The 23,426-nt window shown below is 37.7% G+C and overlaps 1 protein-coding gene across 5 annotated transcripts in view; it reads right to left on the minus strand.

Moving 5' to 3' along the window:
• Positions 1–23,426, minus strand: part of LOC149573055 (Vacuolar protein sorting-associated protein 26) — a 160,438-nt gene that overhangs the window by 14,720 nt on the left and 122,292 nt on the right. For 3 of the 5 annotated variants that reach the window (XR_016360025.1, XM_089814227.1, XM_089814228.1), the window contains exons 5-9: positions 11,795–11,884; positions 11,519–11,603; positions 11,312–11,407; positions 752–936; positions 578–666 (exon numbers count right to left, since the gene is read on the minus strand). Coding sequence is in view for 4 of the 5 variants with exons in the window: in XM_089814227.1 (XP_089670353.1) it covers positions 578–666; positions 752–936; positions 11,312–11,407; positions 11,519–11,603; positions 11,795–11,884 (545 nt within the window). In the remaining variant the exon portion in view is untranslated. The remainder of the gene's footprint in view (positions 1–577; positions 667–751; positions 937–11,311; positions 11,408–11,518; positions 11,604–11,794; positions 11,885–23,426) is intronic. The other 2 variants (XM_089814230.1, XM_089814229.1) reach the window with 2 other exon arrangements.

A 23,426-nucleotide genomic window follows, 5' to 3' on the forward strand; every position in this document is an offset into this window, starting at 1 on the left:
TTGTAGCATGGTCATGAGGATGTAGTAGAAAAGGTCAATTTTTAAATGCGTAGTCTGAAAATGACATTTTGGGCAAGAGAATCATCAAAATGGTCTCTATGTCCAAAAAGTGTACCAATGATTGCTGGGTTTATAAGTAAACAGAATTCATTTCAAATGCTCGTATCTATATTTTTTATAGTCATCTCAATTGCATTAAATTTTCAGAATTATGTGCTTCCTATTTATAGCACATTAAATGAAATGACTTTCAAATTTCTTATAATGACCACTGAAAGGTTGGGAACAGCATAGTGAGGATAAATAACAGTGGAGCTAAACTGCATCAATTTGCCCCCCCATAACAAGCAAAAATATTGTACCATACACCACCTATGCAATAATGTCATTGCTCTAAACATTCTTTCTTTATTGCACATACTAACAGATTGCAATTCTGTCCTGCAAGTAGTACCCTCGGTACAAAAGAATAACTAATAGTGCCCTAATATATGTCCAATGATAAACACCATGATGCACGATTTTCATCAATAGAAGCTCTAATTACTTCAAAGGAAACAAAATATAAATGACTTACTCATTTGACATTCCAGGACATGTTAAAAGACGGGGCAAAATAATATAGATTGGTAATGCCATAGAACGACAGACATCTCCATCTGCAACCTGGTGTAGAAAGAAACATCTTGTTATTCACTTCACTACCCATGCTGAAAACTGTTTCTTCTATTATTTTAAACTAAATAATTACCTGCGTTGTCTGAATCTCTGTTGTTTGGACTGCACATTTGTCCCCAATAATAATAGATTCAACACGAAGCAACAGAATATCAATTGAATAGATTGGCAAAGAAGATGTTTCAACCACTATCTCCCCAGTAACGGGTTCTGTCAGGGAGCATTGTGTACAAACGTTACCTGTAACTCGAAATCCACCTGTTCATCCTCAAAACTCGTCTTTCAGGCATTATGTGCAAGTATAGAAAAAGATTGTTTACAACTGCAACATAAAAAACCTAAATCCACTTTGGAACTTATGCTTGAAATTTAGGAATTTTTCCACAAAAGGTTAGAAACAGATATAATTTATAAGATCTAACCGTATCTCATCCAGAAAAAATATCTTATAACTTCAAACTGTTTCCCTATCATGCAAGCTTAAACATCAGTTCCTTGAAGAACATTTAATTCAAATCTTTGAAGATAATTATTGATTTGATTACCAAAAGATAATAATTTATCAACCACTTGGCAGTAAAAAAATTTAGATCAGCAGCAAATATACATGACCAATTAGTGACCAACCACCTCTAAGAACACTCTTCTGATGAACGGGTTGCTCACTTTTCGCTTTCTGATCTGCGACTTAACAGATCTCCCCAAGAAGTATTTAGGTCCTCACAGGTGAGGAGATATGTAACTTTATAATGAGGGTAGATGCAGACAGAAGAGAGCACAATTTTTTATTTGAAGATACACAATTCTGAATTTATTAATTAATTGTAATTAAAAAGGTAATTTTTAAGGTCACCCCCAAACAAAGAGATCAATTACCATAATGTCAATTAGGCTCTTGAGCAGTTGTGTGTAAAAGAACCATGACTTGTGGCACTTCACAAATATCTCATGAATATAGAGATAAAAGTATAATTTGAATAGATCCAATATTTGTTCTATATTTTAGTCCCAATTACTTACTGTTATTATAAGCATCATTTCCATTTGAATGCAATATTCTTACACTGGAAGCCCATATAAACTTGCATGTTAACACAGATGTTGTGCAGTAATGGGTCCTCTGTATATGTGTAAGAATATGAATCGTAAAGCCTATTGCTATGTTTGATAATATTGGTTATCTGTCAATGTATTAATTGTCCGTTGGTTGTCAGTCTCGAGTAGTTGTAAGCATTGGTTGGTTGACGGTTGTGTCTCTCTTGGCAACTGTCGAGTCCTTTGAATATGTTGTGTACCACCAAGCAAGGAGTATGGTATTGTCAGATGAATTGTAAACCTTGGCTAACCATCTTCAGTCTTCTTTGTAACGAATACATGCACTAAAAAAGATATATTTTATTCCTATATCTGATACAAATTGCCATCTATATTATTAATTCATGTATGTAGTTTACCTGGTATAGAAGTAAACATTTGGTGTTGTTGCGTGAAAATAAATTGCGTCAGCATTGCATGATTCATGCACTTGAATCTCAACAAAGGTGAGAAAAGGCGACGAGGTGGTCAGGACCATGTGATTAGGCGATCTTTAAGAATTGCAAAAACAATGAGAATGAAGGAGAAGATTATGAGAAACATTTGAGGAAAATCCATTTAGACACTTCCCAAGTCAGAGCCCTTATGTACAATCAATGTCAGATGACGAATGTGATGATTACAGTCAACAATAGTGGTAACTATAAGCATTGGTTGGTTGGTGGTTGCATCTCTCTTGGTAATCGCCCAGTCCTTTGAATATGTTGTATACTACCAAAGAAGGGAGTATGGTATTGTCGGATAAATCGCAAACCTTGGCAGACCGTCTCTTCTTTGTGATGAATTTATGAGATGATAAAGACATTTTTTACTCCTATATAGACCTGGTATGCACTTCCATCTGTATTATTAATTCAAGTGTGTAATTTACCAAGTACAGTAGTAAACATTTGGCATTGTTTCTTGAAAGAAATTGGGTCAGCATTGCATGATTCATGCCCTTGGATCTTAATAAAGGCAACAAGAGATCACAAGGTGGTCAAGATCATGTTATTAGGTGATATTTAAGAATTGCAAAACAGAGAGAATGAAGGAGACGATTATGAAAAACATTTGAGGAAAATCCTGTTGGACAATTCCCAAGTTAGAGCCCTTCAATACAGTCAACATCAAATGACGAATGTTAAGAAGGGAATATTGAATTGACAAGCTTATTGCATGTCATTGAACATCTATCCATCTCAAGAGTACCCATAATTAGAGAATCCAAACTGAAGACCACTAGACAAAGGAAGTATAAGTACAAGTCAGAGCCTAAAAGGACCCATGGAGGTTGAGACACTAGAGGTGGACTTGTAGAGGATGCATGTCTGCCCGAGAGTGCAAGGAAAACACTAGAATGTATTGGTCGAAATATTCCACCTAGGTCCGACACACAAAGGAGAAAGAAGGCGAGAAAGATGGTGACTCCTTTGACAATTCCAAATGTGGATCGACAAAAACTATTGAACTTCACGGAGAATGAGTCAAAAGACCCTACGAGGCAGTAGAAGACGAGTGAGATTATTTGGATAGAAATCAGTCAAGTTGACAAGGATTAGTGGCTGAGAGAATTTCTAGCAATGTTATGGGGTACAGTTATCGATTGGTTCATAAAAGTAGATTCTTCATCCATAGCCTCTAGGGATACTCTCAGGAGACACGACAATGAGGTCGCAACCAAAATTTATAATACCAAACAAGGGAAGAACAAGAGTATATGGGCTTACAATCATAGACTCAAGGAATTGTTGGACAAGCTGGTGAATAAACCAGCCGGCAAGTTGAAGAAGAGGTAATGTTAATTCACTTATTGCACAAGAGGATGAAAGTAGTGCCTCCACCCTCGTATGTTGATGCCTACAATCAGGTGATGGTACTTGAGAGTGAAAACAAAACATCCTCCTGCAAGAAGCGGAAGATGCACTATGATGATAGTGCCAAGGGTAGTAGTGATGATGAATCAACAACAGTCAAGGCCCTATGGCAAGACATGATGAGAATACCAATAGAACTAAACATCGAGAAAGGAACCGACAAAGAGGTAATGAACTATAGTGTAATAAGTGTAAAATTGAAGAGCACACAAAAGGTTATTGTCCTAAAATGATGTTCTGCAAGATTTTCCATGTGATGGGTTGTTCAGTAAAGTAGCATCATAAAATTTTAAGACTAGAACACGAAAGTACTCTTCACACAGGGAAAGCTTATTCCATCAAAACATCAAAATGGATTGCCATGTGGTTATGGAAAAATCAACAACTAAATTAAATATAGTATGACTCGAGAGTACGTCCTATTATATAGTGTTGCAAGCACAATGAGTGGGGTCACCTAGCGTAGGATTGTCAAGCAGGCTGAATAATGGGAGTTTGTGTGCAAGTGATATGGTCTGAGGAACCATGAGAACGTCAACTCCCCAAAACAATGAGTAAATATGTTGGATATAGAAAACACGGAGGAGGAAATACTAACGACCGCCAAACTTCAAACCAAGAAGGAAATCTATCATGACCTGCATATAACAAAGGAATGACTTCGGGAAGTGAGAGATGACATTGAACGGGTGATGGTGGAGGAGAGAAGAGCCACAAATGATGCCATTAGTAGCCCATTGCAATGAGAGTCAAATAAAGCTACCACAAGATAGATGTTGTAAACCACTATTCCTATTTGAGTATTTAACCTTCTATAGACTGTGGTACAAATAAAGAGGGTCATTACCAACATGGTTAGTAATGACACAATTGACCAAGACCATGGCAAGAAGACATGTGAATTAGCAAATAGTCCAACCACTAACTAGATGTTGCTGATAGAAGCCACGGGGAGGAAGCCAACTATCATCAAGATGGAGATAATAGGACAAAAGCCAACAAACGCCATCGTCAACAAAGGCTTCGGTGTGAATGAACTACAAGAGTAGACATGAAAGGCACTAGGAAAACAACACTCTAACTGCCAACCTTCTACTTGATAGGTGTCGACCAACACAAAATCAAACTACTCAATATGTTGATGACACAAAAGGTAACCACTGGCACTCAACATTTCTTTCTAGATTTTGTTGTCATTCCATTGGAAAATATAATCTATGGTGCCCTCCTCGAAAGGGGTTGGCTAATAACGTCAAAGGCAAACCATAATTGGAAGAACACACTCTCCATCAAAAACAATGGAAGTACATTATTGTGATGCCCCCAATTTTAATGTAATAATTAATTTATTAATTGGTCCTAAAAATTAAATTAAATAATAGAGGGCCTTTAACCAATTAATAAACGCAGGACCCAAATTAATAAAGTGAAAAAATAATTATTAATGTCAGGCTATTGTAAATTTCTAGATGCTTCTTGGAGGCCTTTATTAAGAGATAGCTAGCTATTGCAAATCATCATGGATTGGATTTGATTTTGTTTTGTATTTTTGGAGGTTGAAGGCTTGAAGGTTGAGGAACTTGTTTGCAGTTTCAGAAGTGGAAGATCCTCCCTATTTTGCCCTCGCACTTTCGGTGGTACAGTGCCACCCTATTCTCCAGTTGGAGATATCATTCTGATATTTCACTTTGCATGCCAATTTGGAAGGTTTTTCCTTCAAGGACAAATTTGTAATCATTCGGTTGTAATATGAATTTCTTATCCTTTGTGTCACTGGCATTCTTGGTGGCCTTCTTGTCAAAAGTGTTATTGGCACTCATTCTATTGTATTGTGGAGCCCTTATTAGCGACTATCTTCCATAATTATAGATCTAGAGAATACGAAGTTATATTATTTCAATCTGATCTCTCCTTGGTGAATTAGTTATCTTTGGCAATTGAACTCTCATCTCAATTAGTTACTTCAACACCGAAAGGAGATTGTGCTTGAAGTTGTACATCTCCAACAAATTAGCAAAATTCCCATAAGCAAGGGATTCATATTTTGATTGTATCCTCTCCTAGGCAATTGAAAGTTCGGACTCACCGTACAATATCCTTTCTTTCCGCACAGCCACCACAACCACATCGTACGCTCAACCTTGCACACCATACGCACATCCTCTGTGGTTTGTTCTCATCCGAATGACACACCTAATCTCCTTCGTATGGCACAAACTCCCTTCCACACTCATTGTACAACATACATTTGTACAACTCCAGACACCACCATATGGTCACATTGAGCATCACCGTACAAGTTACTAACCGTCACTATACAGTCAAGGATATACCTACCTCTTCCTAACCAGACACCATCTGCACAATTGATTTTCCCTACGGAGGTTTCAGGGTTCTTGGAGTATCTACATCTATACTGGAATGATGTATTACAAGTTGTATCAAAGCTAGTGATCTTCCTAGCATGTCAGGTATTGAGATCAAACTATGGTATCAAGTGATGGTCTGAGTGAAATGTTAAAAGAGTTAAGAAGTCAACAGAAGCTCCATTAATGGACAAAGGAAACATTTAATCTCTTGGAAGGCACAAAGTCATTGATGACTTCCACTCCAAGGGTCGAGCCTTAGGATTTGCAAACATCCACTTTGGCTGAGTTAATGAAGCAAATTAAGAAAGATTGGGTGATAAGAGAATGGGAGGACATATCTCTGAAAGATTATATAGAATTGTGAATGAAGTATCCGTCGTCTAAGCATCATGATTTGAATTGGGAGATTGAATGGCTACACGATGAAGTCATACTAGCACAAGAGGATAGGGACAAGCAAAAGACCTTAGTCACTCCTTCAAATGGAGAACAACAAAAACCTCAAGATAACCAAAAGGTTGAAGCTAGAGAAATTATTGATGATTCAAAAGAGAAAGAGGAACAAGACAAAAAAGCAAATCTGGAATAGGATGACAACCAAGCCATTGTTGAATTGTGGCCTCATAATATTGTCAGTGTGTTGAAGGAGAACGAAGTTGTGAATCTACAAGAGAGCATGGACAATGGTCTGGTGTCACACATAATGAATCATGGACTTAGAGCATGGGGCGAAGGTGCAAGAGCTATGGACACTCAAGTGCAGGAACAATTACTACCATTCTTTGATTTTGGAGTCTATCCTCTGACATGCATAACTACAATCTTTTCGTATGAGGGACTTCCTCATGAGAGAAAAGGGCCCGCCTATGCTACAAAGTTCCAGAAAAGGTTAATGATCCTAGTGGCAATGATGTATTTTATGATTGACGTCTTTAGGATCTTGGTGACTCCAAACTCGAGAATGTTTATATTAGAGTAGTGCAGCGGAAGTTTGATGACAATGCATTACAGTAGAAGTTTGATGACAATGCGTTGCAGTAAAGGTTTGATGACAATGCGTTGCAGTAGAAGATTGACACCAACCCAATCATTTCGCTTGCACGATTGGTTTGGGAACCTAGAGATGATGGCCTTTCATCCAATTATGGATTGCTTGAAGGCAAGCAATGTTTGGGTGGCGAGGATTTGTGATGTCACCAATTTTAATGTAACATTAATTAATTAATTGGTCCTCGAAAATTAAATTAAAAAATAAAGGGCCTTCAATTAAGTAATAAACGCAGGACCCAAATTAATAAAGTGAAAAAATAATTATTAACTCTTGTAATTTTCTACACACTTCTAGTAGGCCTTTATAAAACAATGGTTGGGCATTACAAATCATCATGGATTGAAGTTAACTTTGCTTGGTATTTCTAGAGACTGAAGGCTAACAAACTTGTAAGTAGTTTCAGAGGTGGGAGATCCTTCCTATTCTGCTCTCGCAGTTTCTTTGAAGGTTTTTCCTTCCAGGAAGGATTTGTAATCACTTGGTTGTAATCTAGATTTCTAATCCTTTGTGTCGCTAGCATTCTTTGTGGCCTTCTTGCCGGAAGTGTTATTGGCACTCATTCTATTGTATTGTGGAGCCCCTGTTGGCAACTATCTTCCATAATTATAGATCTGGACAATTCAAAGTTAAATTATTTCAATCAGATCTCTCCTTGGTGAAATAGTTATCTTTGGCAATTGGACTTCTTATCTCAATTAATTACTTCCACATCGAAGGGAGGTTATGCTTGCAGTCATATGTCTCTAGACAATTAGCAGAATTTGCATAAGCAAGGGATTCATATTCTAATTGTTTCCTCTCTTGGGCAATCGGAAGTCCGAACTCATCGTACGAAAGCCTTTCTTTTCGTACGGCCACCACAGCCACATCGTACGCTCAACCTTCCTCACCATACGCCCATCCTCCGCAATTTGTTCTCATCCATACAACACACCCCATCTCCTCTGTACGACACACCCACTCCCTCCCTCACTCACTGTACGACATACATTTGTACAACTCTTAGACACCACCGTGCAATCATACCAAGCATCATCGGACAAGTTACCATCTGTCATAGTACAATCAAGGATATACTTGCCTCTTTCTAACCAGATGCCATCTACACAATTGATTTTCCATAAGGAGGTATCAAGGTTGCTGGAGTAGCTACATCCATACTGGAACGATATATTATAGCTATAGACTTAAAGAACAAGGGTGTCAGTCAAGAGTTCGCATCAAACTCAGAGTCTGAGGATGAATACTTTGAGATGGAGGAAGAGTAATGAAGCCCTATGACCAAGGGTTGTTAGAACTCAAAAGCTACTTGAAGGATGAGAAAAGTTCTTTTAATGGGCTATTCCACTAGCAAATGGAGGACTACGAGGTATTATCGCCAACATATAATTCTCTCGATGCTACAACTCTATATGAAGATAAACAAATGAGAGCATGCAAATTTATGGATGATACGCTCGACAATGCGGAAATAGAAATTGTAAAGCAAAAAATAATGAAGACTACACGAAGGCCATTGTTTAATTCACACCCTCGGAAAATTTATAAATCTTAGTATCAACGAGGGTATGGTTGTTTTTAGCAAATTCAATATTTGGCACATTTTGGCACATAAAGCACAAGTACAAGTAAAACCAACCAGATTGAGTATGGGAAGGTTGGCAAGAAGATTGGAAGTGTAGAGGTCTAAATAGGAAAACAACACAAGTACCATTCATATAGCACAAGGAGACATTTGTACCACAAAATATACCATTTGTGCGAATACCACACTTTATTCCAGTTATCATATGGTCATCAAGTTTTTCTCTATGCAACAGACACAAATTGTTGTATGTCATTTTTACAAGTTTCAAGCCTCTCATCTGATGTATGGCACATTCCTCACCATTTTGTACAATAAAGTCTTCCAATAATGTCACTATCATATGGTATATGAACACAAAATCACACGTGCTTGCAAACAATTCCAAAATATAGCGTATGGACTCTACCTTCTAGTGAACTAAGCACAATATCCCCTCCCATACGACATATGACTACAATTGCCACAACCATGTTGGTTCTCCCTTGTTCAAATTTCTACTGGATATGTTTTTTTTTTTTGTAGTTTTGTATTTTATTTTAACTTTACAAAATTTACACTCTTTTTGAATTTTATATTGAAATTGTAATGCTTGAAATTCTAAATGAATTACACACATTAAGCACAAGAAATCTTTATTCACTAGAAATCAGCTTGCAAATATTTACAATGATGACCGATACAAGGTGGTTGATGACATCATCTACTACAAGGATTGAATATAATTAGTACCTAAATCCATGCTAAGGTAGAAAATCCTGAAGGAAATGCATGCCTCCCCGTTGGCTGGACACCCCAGATTTCTCAAGACCTATGGATAGCTCAAGGGGAGGTTCTCGTGGAAAGGACTTAAGGATGATGTTTTGCACTTTGTGCAGGAATGTGCCACATGCCAACAAAACAAATCCAAACACACATTATCTACCGGCTTGTTACAACCCTTGCCAATACCGGAACAGAAGTGAGATAGCATCTTCATGGACTTCATCACCGGAGTTTTGAAGGTAAATGGAAAGGATTACATCTTTGTGGTAGTTAACGAGCTGACAAAGTATGCACACGTCTTCGCCATTCCCACGAAGTTCAGGTCGCATAGGTGCAAACTTATTCTTCAAGGAGGTTTTTCGCCTGCATGGGTTACCCTAAACATTGTTAGCAACTAAGATGGTTGTTTTCTCAACACCTTTTGGACAACTATTTCGGTTGGGAGGAACAAAATTGTCGCCAAGTACCAACTACCACCCATAGACCGATGGCCACAAACATTGTAAATAAGTACTTGTACGAATACTTTCCTTGAATGACTTACAATTTATTCTCTCCCTACCAACTCATAGGCACTTGTGTCTCCTTCAGTATGCTGAATATCCTCCACATCTACCCCTTTGGCAAGGTTGCTCTACCTATTTGGACCGTACGCACACCATTCCCCTCACATAGTAACTAGATTCACCTTCCACCATACAACCATTAACAATCTCCATACGTAGCGCTCGGTCACCTCGTCAATGTAAGACTACTCCGCACACTGTATTGTCTCGACATCATACCATATGCCCATACTTTGACCACCTTATGGACTCTACACCATACACTCCATACTCTGCACATACTTTGGCCACTATACGGACCCTACACCATACAGTCCCATACTTTCGCTTCTATACGAACCATATCATTCCTTAGGCAACAATTTTCTGATTTTTTGTCTCGCTTTGCACTATGACCATCATGTGGGAACATTACAAAGTGCAACATAACAAAATATAAGGTTTAATATTTAAAATATGCAATCAGGGTTCTAAAGTCCGATTATACACGCACTTAATATCTTTTGATTGACAACTCCAATTAAGTCCTAAGATAGCTTGAAATGAGCATGTCACCAAAAGCAAGATATTGAAGGAAACAAAAGAATCAAAACAATCCAAACAAACACACTAAAACACAATAAGGACTTTTCAAGGCCTCAAAAATCAATCATATGCTTCTAGATTGGATAATTCTAATCAAGCTCTCGAAAATAAAAGTAACTTGACGAGAACCTTCAATAAAAAGACTCATAATAACGAATTGGGAAGGACTAATTGATCAATTTTTGTCAACCATATAATGAGTTAACTTAGAGAAAATTGAGACTTTAATGGCAAAGTTTTGTAGTGCTGCCTCCATTTGTGATTACAAAATGAAGGACAACAGTCCTAATTCCTATTTTTGAGTTTCTTGATATCTATGATCCTTAAATTTATGTTCACAAAATCTGTTATGTTTGCAACATCGTCTTTTCTTTTGGCAAGTTACTTATAGCTCTAAACTTCGTTCTATGACTGCATTACATGTCAGAGAATCAAGAAGAAATAGATGTCACAGCTTTAAGGTATTGGCCAAGAATCGTGAAAATCTGAAGATAAAAGGTGGTGCTCAATCTGCATAGTCTAGACAGCTGAGCAAAGAACCTTGAATTATAGTATTCAATGAATTTCTTGTTAACCGCATCAATTTTAGTAGTCACAACATCCTATTTTATCTTTATCTTGTAAACCTTTTAGAGTTGGATTTTATCTGAATTGATCATTTGCACAAGAACTCTCCAGAAATGATGACCTGACTCAAAGAAATCTTCTACCAGCAAGGATAATTTTCAGGCATTAATCTTTCAAAAAAGAAGAAAGCAAACCTGATCGTAATGTGGGCAACAGCTGATGTTTTTGTGTGTCCTGAGTGATATAAAAGCTTACAGATTCAGGGCTCACAGGTGTGTTAAAAAGATGTCCTGCAATTTGTCAAAAAAAAAAAACATACTTTTAGATGTGGATAAGGCAAACAGGCTTTTGCAAGGCTTGAAAGAATCAGTGAAAAATAAAATAGCAAATAAAAGTAGGACCTTTCACACTTTCAATAATGAACTCCAGTGTTGCAGATAATGTGTTATGTAAATATCCCCTCACAACATCTGTAGTTATTAAATACTGCACCAAATTAATAGAAAGAGTATTCAACACTATGCTGTCAGAAAGAAAGCTGTACAAAGAGGGATCCACAATTTTTTTTAACAAGGTTTATAGCAAGCAATTCACTTCTTATAAATCAGTACTGTGAAGTGCTTTGACATTTATATTGGATCTAAAAATAAATCCTAAGCTTCTTTATGGTGCTTCACCTGAATGCTGATGTTTGAGCCATGATAAGTTTCATAAAATCCAACAAGATCCCCATTCTCAGACATATTCAATGGAATGTGAAAAGGAATCTGTAAAAATATAGCCAATGCCTTATTACCACTGAGCAGAAATGCATTATATATTAGTATATCTCATTATATAATCTTGCAAATTTGCAATGTAACAAATAAGCTCTACTACTACTGTCTTTCAAAAAGACACAGACTTCACTTACATTAGATAATGACTGTCTTAATCATATTTGTTTAGTTTATAAGAATACTTTAATCTAAACTAACTCTTTCCACGAAAACGTATTTGCCCATAACTTCATTGAGGCACCTGCCTAGCGCCATGTCCACAAATGAATATTGCTTGATTCTTAAGACTTTGAAATGATTAAAACATTAATCTTGCTATAATTAGTTAAACAGGAATATGAACAGAACACCTATAGCAGAGTAATTCAAATAAAATACATATCACATCAAACTAGCAGAGAGACATGTCTTTTATTTCCATGTAATGCCCATACAATGATCATGTGAACTAGTTCCCAAACAATACATAAATAGTGTCAGACGGTTGGTAAAGACCAACCATCAGCAACTGACACAACCTATCAGGGACAACTAATTTGATTTCCAAATACTAACAAGACTAAATAAAGTATTAGTTCTTATTAGTGGCAGATTTGTTGTCTATATCAACCCCCAGAAAACAAGTTGTCTTCTAGACAATGCAACAAAAATGGAGCTGACAAACTACATTACAAATGAGAAACAGCGTGAGAGGACATTCCTGGAGCAATCATCGAGAGTTGCTACCTCAGACATTGCACTTGCTTTGTTTCCCAGCCGTAGATCTTGCTCTACCATGCATTGATGCTCACATGCTATGTCCACAATGTACACAACCTCCATAACATCTTGCTCCTTCCAATCCAACTATGCAATCACTGTTGCAAGACATCTCTCCAACTCGGTTTATTGTCTTGGCTTGACATAGTTGCTTCTGATGCTCGACTTCCTACACGAGGGTTGCTCCCAGCTTTTGCTCTGCAATATTAAGTTCCTTCTATCATGTCAACTTCTCTTGTACGCTTGCTCCCTTTACCACATCAGCTACTCTTCATACCTCAATTTCCCTTTCTAAGCATCACACCTTGTACAATTGATCGAATATCTCTCTAAGCAAGCTCTCCATGATGTGTAGAGTAGATAAACACTCTTTTGGTGCAGCTCTACGCCAAGTCTCAATTATCTTTCGTGTCTTTGTGTTTCGCTATCCTTCATGTGTGAACTGTTGTACAAAGTTCTCCTCACAACAACTCTTTATGAAGGCAAGAAGCCTCTCAGCCTCCTGTCCAATACTAATATCCCCTCCCTTGCCAGCACTACAACCCCTTGGGAAACTGAAGTGATGTCACCCAACTCTGTCAAAAATCTGTGTGCTGTCTTAGAGGGCATCCCATAGGTTGGGATATGATTCTCTTCCCTACCTATAGATTTGGTGATCATCAATCATGATTTCCGCAACTTGTGTACTTTCCTCAATTTCCATAACAACATTGTTTGTTCCCCTAATGGTTCCGAAAGCCTTTGTTGCTTCTTGGCCTGTTCCACTACATGATACAATTCTATCTTTGTATGCTTTTCCATTCTTCCTAGTATAGTGCTTTCGACAGTTAATATGATACTCCCATTTGGTATGGTACTTCCACCAACTAGTATGATACTACCAACTAAAACAACTAATATGGTGCTAACAAATGTGGTATGGGGAAGCTTTGTCTATCATGTGATACTATAATGGTGGCCCTTGTAGTCCTTTAAACATTGCAATCTGTAGAACAATTCTAGGCAAAAGAAAGTGTGTTGTCTAGGATAGTTTGGCTGGTGCAAAGGTAATATAACAACCTACTGTAACCCTCATCGTCAAGGCGTAGCACACCTTGCAAGTTTGGGGTTAGCACCCCCAAAGACGACAAGGGGTGCTGCATAATGTTTCAAACCCTAGGCGCTTGGCAAGCTCCCAAATCTCTCCTTCAATGCTTCGTACGACTCTTGAGATGTATGACCTTATTGGCTATGTATGGTAGCAGAGGAAGGGTGTATGGTCTGTACAGACGAAATGGCGTATAGGGTAATTGTTTGGGTCATACAATCAAGTATCTCTTCCTACTACCACTTCTGTCTACAATGCATTTGTACTATGCAAATCACCGTCCCTGTTGCAACTCCCTATTTCATATCGTGGAAAGCAAGTTGTGTGGTAATAACATGTGGCTCCACAATGATGCTCATACAGAACTCGTACGAAAAATTAGGCCCATAGGGTGATGACTGTACAGTCACCTTCTTACCCTGTTCACCCTTTGAACACTAGGTACAAGTGATACAGTAATGCTAATCTTCCCTTTGGATTCATAAAACACAATGAAGTCACAAGTAAATGACTAAGATATAATATATTATGCAAAGATATAGATTCACACATGCAAATCGAATTTCATACTCAATAATGATAGCACTTCAAATTACATCAAATAGATCCCTAATAAAACAATTTTGGACCAAGGGCAAAATATGGTGAGTTTTCCCACCAAAACTATAGGTACCAAGTAGGTAAGACCGTGCACCTCCAAAATGGTAGAAAAACTAAACTTCAAATTGGAGTTTGCATTACAAATAATATATCCAAATCACATACCTACAACAATAACTAAGTCGGCCTTACATATGGCTCTAATAAACATCTAGAGGGATTACAAATATGCCAACATGACCAAAACATACCAACTAAAGATAAAAAAAGGGTCTGAGAGGTAATATTATTAAGTTTTGTGGCCATACACAAATGATCTTAAATTAAATTATTTTATTATATCGAGGACAACACAATCCTCCTAGCGTAAGAATCGCTTGCCCTAAAGCAATTGCAAGCTCAATTGCAACAAGATTCATTCACCTTACCAGGTGGCATCTTCCATCTGTAGATCTTTCCAATCAACAAAATACTCCTTGATGGTGCACAACCTCATCTTTTTCTCTCTGGCGTTGATGCTCTCTATTGGCTCCAAAATAAGCTTCCTTTTTTCATCCATGGGTAGAAGTTCCTCAGAAATTGCGACACATTGCTTGACTGCCTTTTTAAGACATAAGAAATGAAAGACATTGTGAATCCAACTTCCCTCGCGAAGCTCCAATTAATTCGTGGGCAACTTCACCCATCCTCTGAACCACTTTATAGGGTCCATAAAAATGCAGCCTCATTCTCAACATCATTTTTCTTCAAGGAAGATTGTTTGTGTGGCTATACATTAAGGTAAACCAAATCCCCTACATTAGAACTTTGCTCTATCAAGTGTCGTTTGGCATACATCTTCAGCAGATTCTGATCCCTTCGTAGGTTGTTTTGAGAGCCATTAGGATGTCCAAGCTTTCTTGTAGCTAGACCATGGCTCTCAGTGCACAATTGACACCTAATGCATGATCCACAAACGGTGAAGGTTCATAACCATAAAGTGCCTTGAACAACGATATACTCATCGACATGTGATAGGTAGTGTTGTAACAGTGATCCCTTCGGTGCAACCAAAAGTCCTACACTCTTCGTTGTGCTGAAATGTAGTTCCCAAGTTACCTTCCAGCCATTTCTTCACAATCTTCATCTATCTATCCATCTACGAGTGGTAGCTCATACTCGACGACAACTTCATCCCCACCAAATGAAATAACTCCATCCAATAAGTGTTAAGGAAATAGTTATTCCCATCACTAACTATGTTCCGCAAAAGGCCATGCAGTTAGAACACATCCCGAAAAATGACTCAGCCACTTGAGTTGCCTGAGGAAATGGCAAAGAAGTGTCCACATCTGGTCAACAGATCAACCGTGACAAAGAAGAAAATATCTCCCTTGCACTTTGGGAAGCACTATAATAAAATCCATCGATATGCTTTCCCACTTCTAGTTGGGTATTGGCAACCACTGGAGTACTCTCATTAATAGGGTGTGCTTGGATTTATTTTGTTCGCAAGTGGAACATTTCGGCACATACTTTAGTGCATCATTCTTAAGGTCATTCCAATATAGCCTTTCCCAAATTTGTCTATAGGTCTTCAAGTATCGCAGGTGTTCGGCCAAAAGGTGAGTAAAGGATTTTTGTTAGAATTCTTTCATTCACCTTGGAAAAAAGTACCGAAATAAATCTACCCTTGTAAATGATGTCATCCACTTTCTACCTTTCATCTTGTACTTGACCATCCATCAATTGGGATGCAAATGTATTCTTAAAGTGCTCAACCAATAAGTGTGCCTTCCAATTAGCCGAAACTTGTGATAGAGAACATATGGGATGTCTTCTTGACAGCGCATTAGCCACCACATTATTCTTGCCCTTCGTGTACCATATATCAAAATCATATGCTTGGATTTTACTTACCCATTTCTATTGCCGCTCATTCAAATCCTTCTACTCCACAAAATCTCTTAGACTGTTGTAATATGTCTACACAATAAATTTAGCTCCAATGAGGTACTGCAAAAACTTTGCCAGAGTGTGCATGATAGCAAGTACCTCCTTATCATAAATGGAGTATGGTCATTCTACTCTAGAGAACTTCTTACCCTCAAATGCAATGGGGTGGCGGTCTTGCATCAACACCGCTCCAATGCCTTCTCCCAACACATCGCACTCCAAGACAAAGGGGTGAGTGAAGTCTAGTAATGCCCAAACCAAACACATACTATGATTTCCTTCAACTTGTTAGAGGTAGGTTGCACCTTCTCATCTCAATGGAAAGATCCTTTCTTCATCAATCTATTAATGGTGCGCTTAGTTGTGAAAATCCCTTTACAAAACTTTTGTAATAACAACACAAGAAAAAGAATCCACACAATTTCAAGAGAATCTTGGGAGGAGCCCTGTCCTAAATTGCATAAATCTTCTCCTAGTGTACTAGTTGCCCTTGGGCACTGACGACATGACCCAAGTACAATATCACGGTCATCCCAAACTCACATTTGGACCTCTTGGAAAACAATGATTGGAACTCCATGATTCCCAATACTTCATTCAAATGTCTCGGATGTTCCTCCTAGGTCTTGCTATAAATGAAAAACACCAATAGAATCTTACGCAATTACTTGTTGAGGATGTTTTCATGCAAAATTGGAAGGTAGTTGGAGCATTGGTCAACCAACAACATGACTAGGAACTCAAAGTGTCTATAATGGCAATGGAAAGTTGTCTTCTCAACATCTTGTTCCATCATGCAAATTTGATGATAGTCGGAGCGTAGATCAATTCAGGAGAAATAGATTGCACCATGAAGCTTGTCGAATATCTCAATGATCCTAGGGATAGGGTATCTATTTTTTTTAAGTAATTTTGTTCAACGCACGATAGTTCACACAGATCTTGAGGGATCCATCTTTCTTTTTCACTAGCACTAGCAAAGATGCAAAGGGATTAGAGTTGGGTTTGATCAATCCTTTGTCAATGAGTTCCTGAATTCTCTTCTCTATCTCATCCTTGAAACTCCTAGGATGTTGGTAGGGCATGGTGATGACAGGTTTGGCTCCTTCCAACTCAATGGTATGCTAAAAGCCACATTGCAGGGGTATGCCAAGCAAAATATCAGAGAAAGCCAAATTGTGCTTGTCTAATACAACCTAAAGCTCCTCATCATGGTACTAAATTTGTTGCCCATGTATAGGCTTTGTTGAGACCAAGCGACCCAAATGACATCATGTATGAATATTACTTCCATCTGACGAGCAGTGATTTCCTTCAAGCCACCATTCAACATCCCTTTCAATAACACCTTTTTGCCATCCACTTCGAAAGAGAACTCCATCCTCTTGAAATTATGTGTCTAGTTGTCGAGGGCCTTCATCCATTGCATGCCCAATATGACATATGTGTCATCCAGATCTACTACAAAGAAGTCATGTGTTACTACGTAGTTTCCCATGTTGATGCTTAATTGTCGAAACAAATAAGTACATGACAAGAGACTTTCTCCCGCCACCTTAACTTTGAATCCTTTATGTCCCTCTATATGTAAACTCCTTTAGTTCATGAGTAGTGAGTTGATGAAGCTAAGTGTGGCCCCATTGTCAAGCATGGCCACGACCTGTTGCCCCTGAAGTGTACCCTGAACCCGAAATATACTGCACCTTAGAGTACTAGCTAGTACCTTGATGGTGTCTTCCCGTTGAACCAATGTAGCAATCCTCTCTACATGGTTTGTTAGCCTCCTTTGAGCCTTGTTGACTATCTCCTTCATCCTCCCTTTGGTGGCTTAGTTTCCTTGTGCTCCTAGCCATCGGACATCACCTCAATGTAATGGATTTTCCTTTGCCTAAGCATTGGTGCCATAGCTCCCACGACTCCTTGCAACTAAAACATAGAGTTTCCTCATCCAGAGCTCTTGTCTTGTGGCCCCATCCAACAATGGCTTCTCTGGATGGGATTCTTTTTCTTTTTCCTTCAGAGCAATGATTGGCTTTAGGTGCGAATAACTCCTAGAAGACAAGGACGTAACCAGGTCATGTGCCTTCTTAATTGCTTCGATGAGAGTGTTGGGGTTGAACCCTTTTGCCCAACCCTTCAGGAGTTCTATCAACCCATCCATGAATAACAGAATTAGTTGCCTCTCTAAGATGTCTATTACCAACACAGACAACCTCTAGAATTTTATAATGTAGATGTCTACTAATCCAAATTTCTTTAATTGAGCCAACTCCTTAAAATTAAGTTTTGAATCCTTCTCATCGAAGCAATCTATAAGCCTCCATGTGAATTCAACATATGATGTTACTTGATCATGACCCAGGGTGACCATTCCATAATGCCACTAGTCGCGAGTGATCCCTTCTAGGTGAACTGCTCCAAATTTGATCACCTCATCTTCAGCCATCGAGTTAAGCTAGAAAAATGTATACGCCTTTTGCACCCATGATCATGTGGATGTTAACCCAGATCCATCAAAGCATGATAAATTTATCTTGCCTATCTTTCATTTGAGGTCATCATTGTAGTAACCACGACTACTGCCACCTGACTATCTCATTTAAAGATCTAAGAAATCCTTGAAGGATATGTCTCCTTCCAGATTTGCATTCCTCCAGTCTTGCCTTAGTTGCTCTTGCATTTTCTAGAAAGTGGGTTCTTTCGCTCTGTGAGGTGCTTCAATTATCTGTGGGAATATCGGTATTAATGGTCAAGAGTATGAATGTCAAGAGCTTGACCTCCCTCTGACATAATTGTGACCATGTCCATAGTGCTCTATATTTGATTTAATTTCAACCGACTTCTGCAATGTTTCCTCCATGGCTTCTTGTTGTTCCCCTTTGATTATAGCACTCTCCAAGGGTCACTGCATGTTTTAAAAAGGCTCTAAGATGCAAGTCACATTCTAGGAGACCAAATGCATGTTTTAAATTACATGCATTTACATGTTTAAACTTTAAATGTTTTAAAATGCTTTTTTAGTGCAAAATCATGGTCTCTGAAGGCATTTGCATGTAAACATGTAAATAGGTTAAAAAACATGTATATGCATAACTTAAATGATCAATTAAGCACATGTCTAATTGATTTTTAAGGAAATATCACTTAATTGGGTCAAACATAACATTTAGACTATATATTTTAATTACTATGTGAAAATATCATTTCAAAAAGTAATATTTAACTTAGATGTTTTAAATAAAACATAAAGTAACTCAAAAACAAATCAAACTATATAGTTAATAAAGTCACTTAAGTGAATTTTTAAAAAGCAACTCCTCATGAAAATATAACATAAAGTGCACTATAGTCACTTAAGTGATAAATTTAAGTGATAAAGTAACTTAAAAACATAACGTAAAGTGAATTTATTTTATATTTTTCTAAAAGTGAATGTCAACATTAAAATATAACATGATTTTTTAAATCATGTAGTTGCACTTGGAGAGTCCACTTTTTGGGCACTAAAATGGGTATATCATTTGACTGCCAACCCCGATTAAGCCCTATGATAGACCGAATTGAAGGGAAAATTGAAAGCAATGATTTGAGCAAAACCAAAAGACCAAAAATAAACACACACTCAAAAACAAAAACAAAAAAAAAAAGACATTGAAGGCTTCAAAAATCAAGCATAGGCTCAACAAACAAAAAAACTTAAAGAACTTGACGAAAGTCTTCAATAAAAAGATTCATTATATCAATTGGGGTCAATTGGTAGATCAATGTCGGCCAACTAAATAATGAATCAACTCAAAGAAAAACGAAACTAAATTGAAAAAGTTTTGTACTATTACCTACAATGTGTGGTGACAAAATGCTGGACAACAATACTAGTGCCTAGATTTGGCATTTAAGGCAAACACGAACAGCAAGTAAATGATTGCCCAGGCTGACAAACCCTTAGGCATCCAAATGCAAGCACTCAATAGCAATTCGCAGTAGTCATAGACCCAATCCAAACAGAAATTTCTTGCTGCTGAAAGCAATCGCAAATCAATGGTAATTACCACCTCAATTTGCAGTCATCATACACTCACAATAACAGGGATATGAACACCCAACATGCAAATGTAATACCCAGTGATTAACTCTATTAAGTTCCCCAATTCCTCAACGTCTTCTAGCAATAGCATATGCAAAAAGAAGACTCCCAATTCCGGCCTTGAACAAATCTCAGAATTTAATGCACAATACTCCAGTTGTGGATTACATACACAACTCAAAATCAAACCATTATACCTCCGAAAGGGAATTGATTAACAAATTTAAAAACCCACACAAGCCAACAAAAGAAAAATAGACAATTGAATGCTTTTCTCTGCAAATGGGCTCATATTTATGACACAATATAGCACTCAACTTCTTCACACTTTTCACTTAAGAATTTTCATTTTCACAACACCACTTAATAACATCAAATAACTTAAAGTGTCATTATAATAATAAAGCATCATTAATTAAGTAATAAATATGAACCCGTCAATAAATAACTTCATCCAATGCAAGCGATGACCAATTGTCAATGCCACTAACTGCACTACCAAAAATGGAAACTACCCAAAAATAGACTTACTAAAAATAGCAAGTCCAAAACTGAGACCCCCAGATCTCACCATCGGCTCACGAGGGTCACGATGATGAACTGACCAAGCTGATTGTAGGATCTTGTTAAAAATGGGGATATAATATGCTTTACCAATTCTATCAGGACTGAGTACATCAAGAACATAGACAACTAAGTATACATATGCTGAGATCAATGGCAATCAACACAGTAATGGCAACAACACACTTCCTCATCTCATTAGCATCAATTATGCCAACAACCTCCTCCTTTGGCATTGATGGAAACACTTCAAGCATACCAAAATATGTTCTTGAAGTATCAACAAGATAGAAACAGTCAAGCTCAAGTTCACTTTAACTTGCTCAAGTTCATCATAACTTCAGCTTCTCTTCATCAAATCCTCTTCATTCTTATTAACTTCTCCCCCTCAAAATCAAGTTCATCGTAACTTCAACTTCTCTTCATTTGATCGTCTTCATTCTCATTTGCTCCCCCTTTGTAGTACTTTTTTCTTGCTTCAACAAGAATGCCAAAGGCGTCATACTACATGACCTACAACTTCACCGACCGCTCCCCCTAACAAGTAGTCCCCCTTCACAACAATCTGTTGAAAGATAAAATAGGAAAGCTCACTGGATTGATGTAATACATGCATCTTAATGATGCTTAAATATGGATATAACCCCCAACTTACTTCTAAGGTACTCAAAAGTATCCTTAGGAAGTGGTTTGGTGAAGATATGTGCAATCTTTTCTTTTGATTGGAATGTATTCCAACTTCACCACTTTCTGCTACACTTGTTCTCTTAGAAAATGATACTTAATGGAAAGGTGTTTAGTCTTTAAGTGCATCATTGGATTCTTGGAAATATTTATTGTTAGAAGCTAGGGTTGTCATTGCACGGAAAGATTGACTTGTTAATGCCCGATGCAACCACTAGACTTATAGAACACAAGAGACGGTTACGCCATGTCATGCATCCCGAAGGAGGACATTGGTGGTTAGTCCATCAATCACCCCCTCAATGTTACCTGAGGAGATTCAAACCTGTGACCAAGCTTTGATACCACTTGTTACAAGTTAGGGTTGTCATTGCACTAAAAGATTGACCTATCAATGCCTGATACAACCACTAGACTTATAGTACACAGGAGGCAGTAAGCCATGTCATGAATCTCGAAGGGGAAAGTTGGAAGTTAATCCAACATTTATGGTACTGGTGTTGTCACCATATATTGTTATTGGTTCAGTTATCTTCTCTTTGATCCCTTTAAGAACCTTCATACAAGCTATCTAAGTGCAATTGATAGCTACAACTACATACTTTGCCTATGTTGTTGATTGGGATATACAATTTTGCTTCTTGCTTATCTAAGACACAAGTTTGCCTCCTAGAAAGAATGCACCTCCACTTGTCCTCTTTTCGTCATCACTATTCTATGCCCAATCAACATCGGTAAAGACATTCAAAGAAAAACTTCCATCACGAGTATGCTACGTACTGCAATCAACAACACCCTTAAGATGTCGGGTTATTCGTTAACAAAAATCATGTGGGATTCCTTTGGATTTGATTGAAACCTTGTCACTACCCAACTGCCTATGCTATATTTGGTCTACTGTGTGCATACAACATAGTGCAGCTTACCGATCATTGATTTGTACATAGTAGTATCAACAGGATTTGATTCATCATCCTTTGGGAGTTTGCAACCATGGACCATTGGGGTTCTAAGTAGTCTAGTATCTTTCATGCCAAACATTTTCAACACCTCCTTCACCTACTTGGACTGATTCATGTATATCCAACTAAGATATTTGCAAGCCTATGAAGAGCTTGATTTCTCTAATCATTGACATCTCAAGTTCTTTCTTCATTTCATTAGCAAATGACAAACTCGTCTCATCATCACCAATTATAATCATCAACAAAGACTTCTACTATCAATACCTTTTCATCTACAACCATCAAGTAAATATTATTATCATTTGAAGCCCTATTGAAACCACTTTTAATGAGATAAGAATGTAATCTTTCATCCCAAGCTTTGGGGGCTTGCTTCAATCCATATAGTGCTTTGTGAGGTTTACATACCATATCCTTATCCTCGGTTAGTACAAATCCATCAGGTTGTTCAATATAAACTTCCTCCTCTAGAATTCCATTCAAGAAAGCCAATTTGACATCTATTTGATATACTTTGAATTTCTTGAATGCAGCATAAGCGAGTAAGATTCTGACTCCTTCCACTCTTGCAACTAGAGCGAACATCTCGCCATAATCTAGACCTTCTTCTTGAACATATCCCTTGCATACAAGCCTTGGCTTGTTTCTAATCACTTTACCTTCTCCATTCAACTTGTTTCTGAAGACCCATTTGGTACCTATCACATTCTTGTCTTCAAGACTTGGTAGTAGAGTCCAAGTTTCATTCTTCTCTATTTTATCTAGCTCTTCTTCCATGGCCCTAACCCAATCATCATGTTTTATGGCTTCCTTAGTAGTCTAGGGCCATTAGGATTGTATGCCTTCTATATC

This window comes from Cupressus sempervirens, chromosome 2 (genome assembly GCF_028749045.1).
Source record: "Cupressus sempervirens isolate cs-2001-9-10 chromosome 2, ASM2874904v1, whole genome shotgun sequence".
NCBI classification, from domain to species: Eukaryota; Viridiplantae; Streptophyta; class Pinopsida; order Cupressales; family Cupressaceae; genus Cupressus; species Cupressus sempervirens.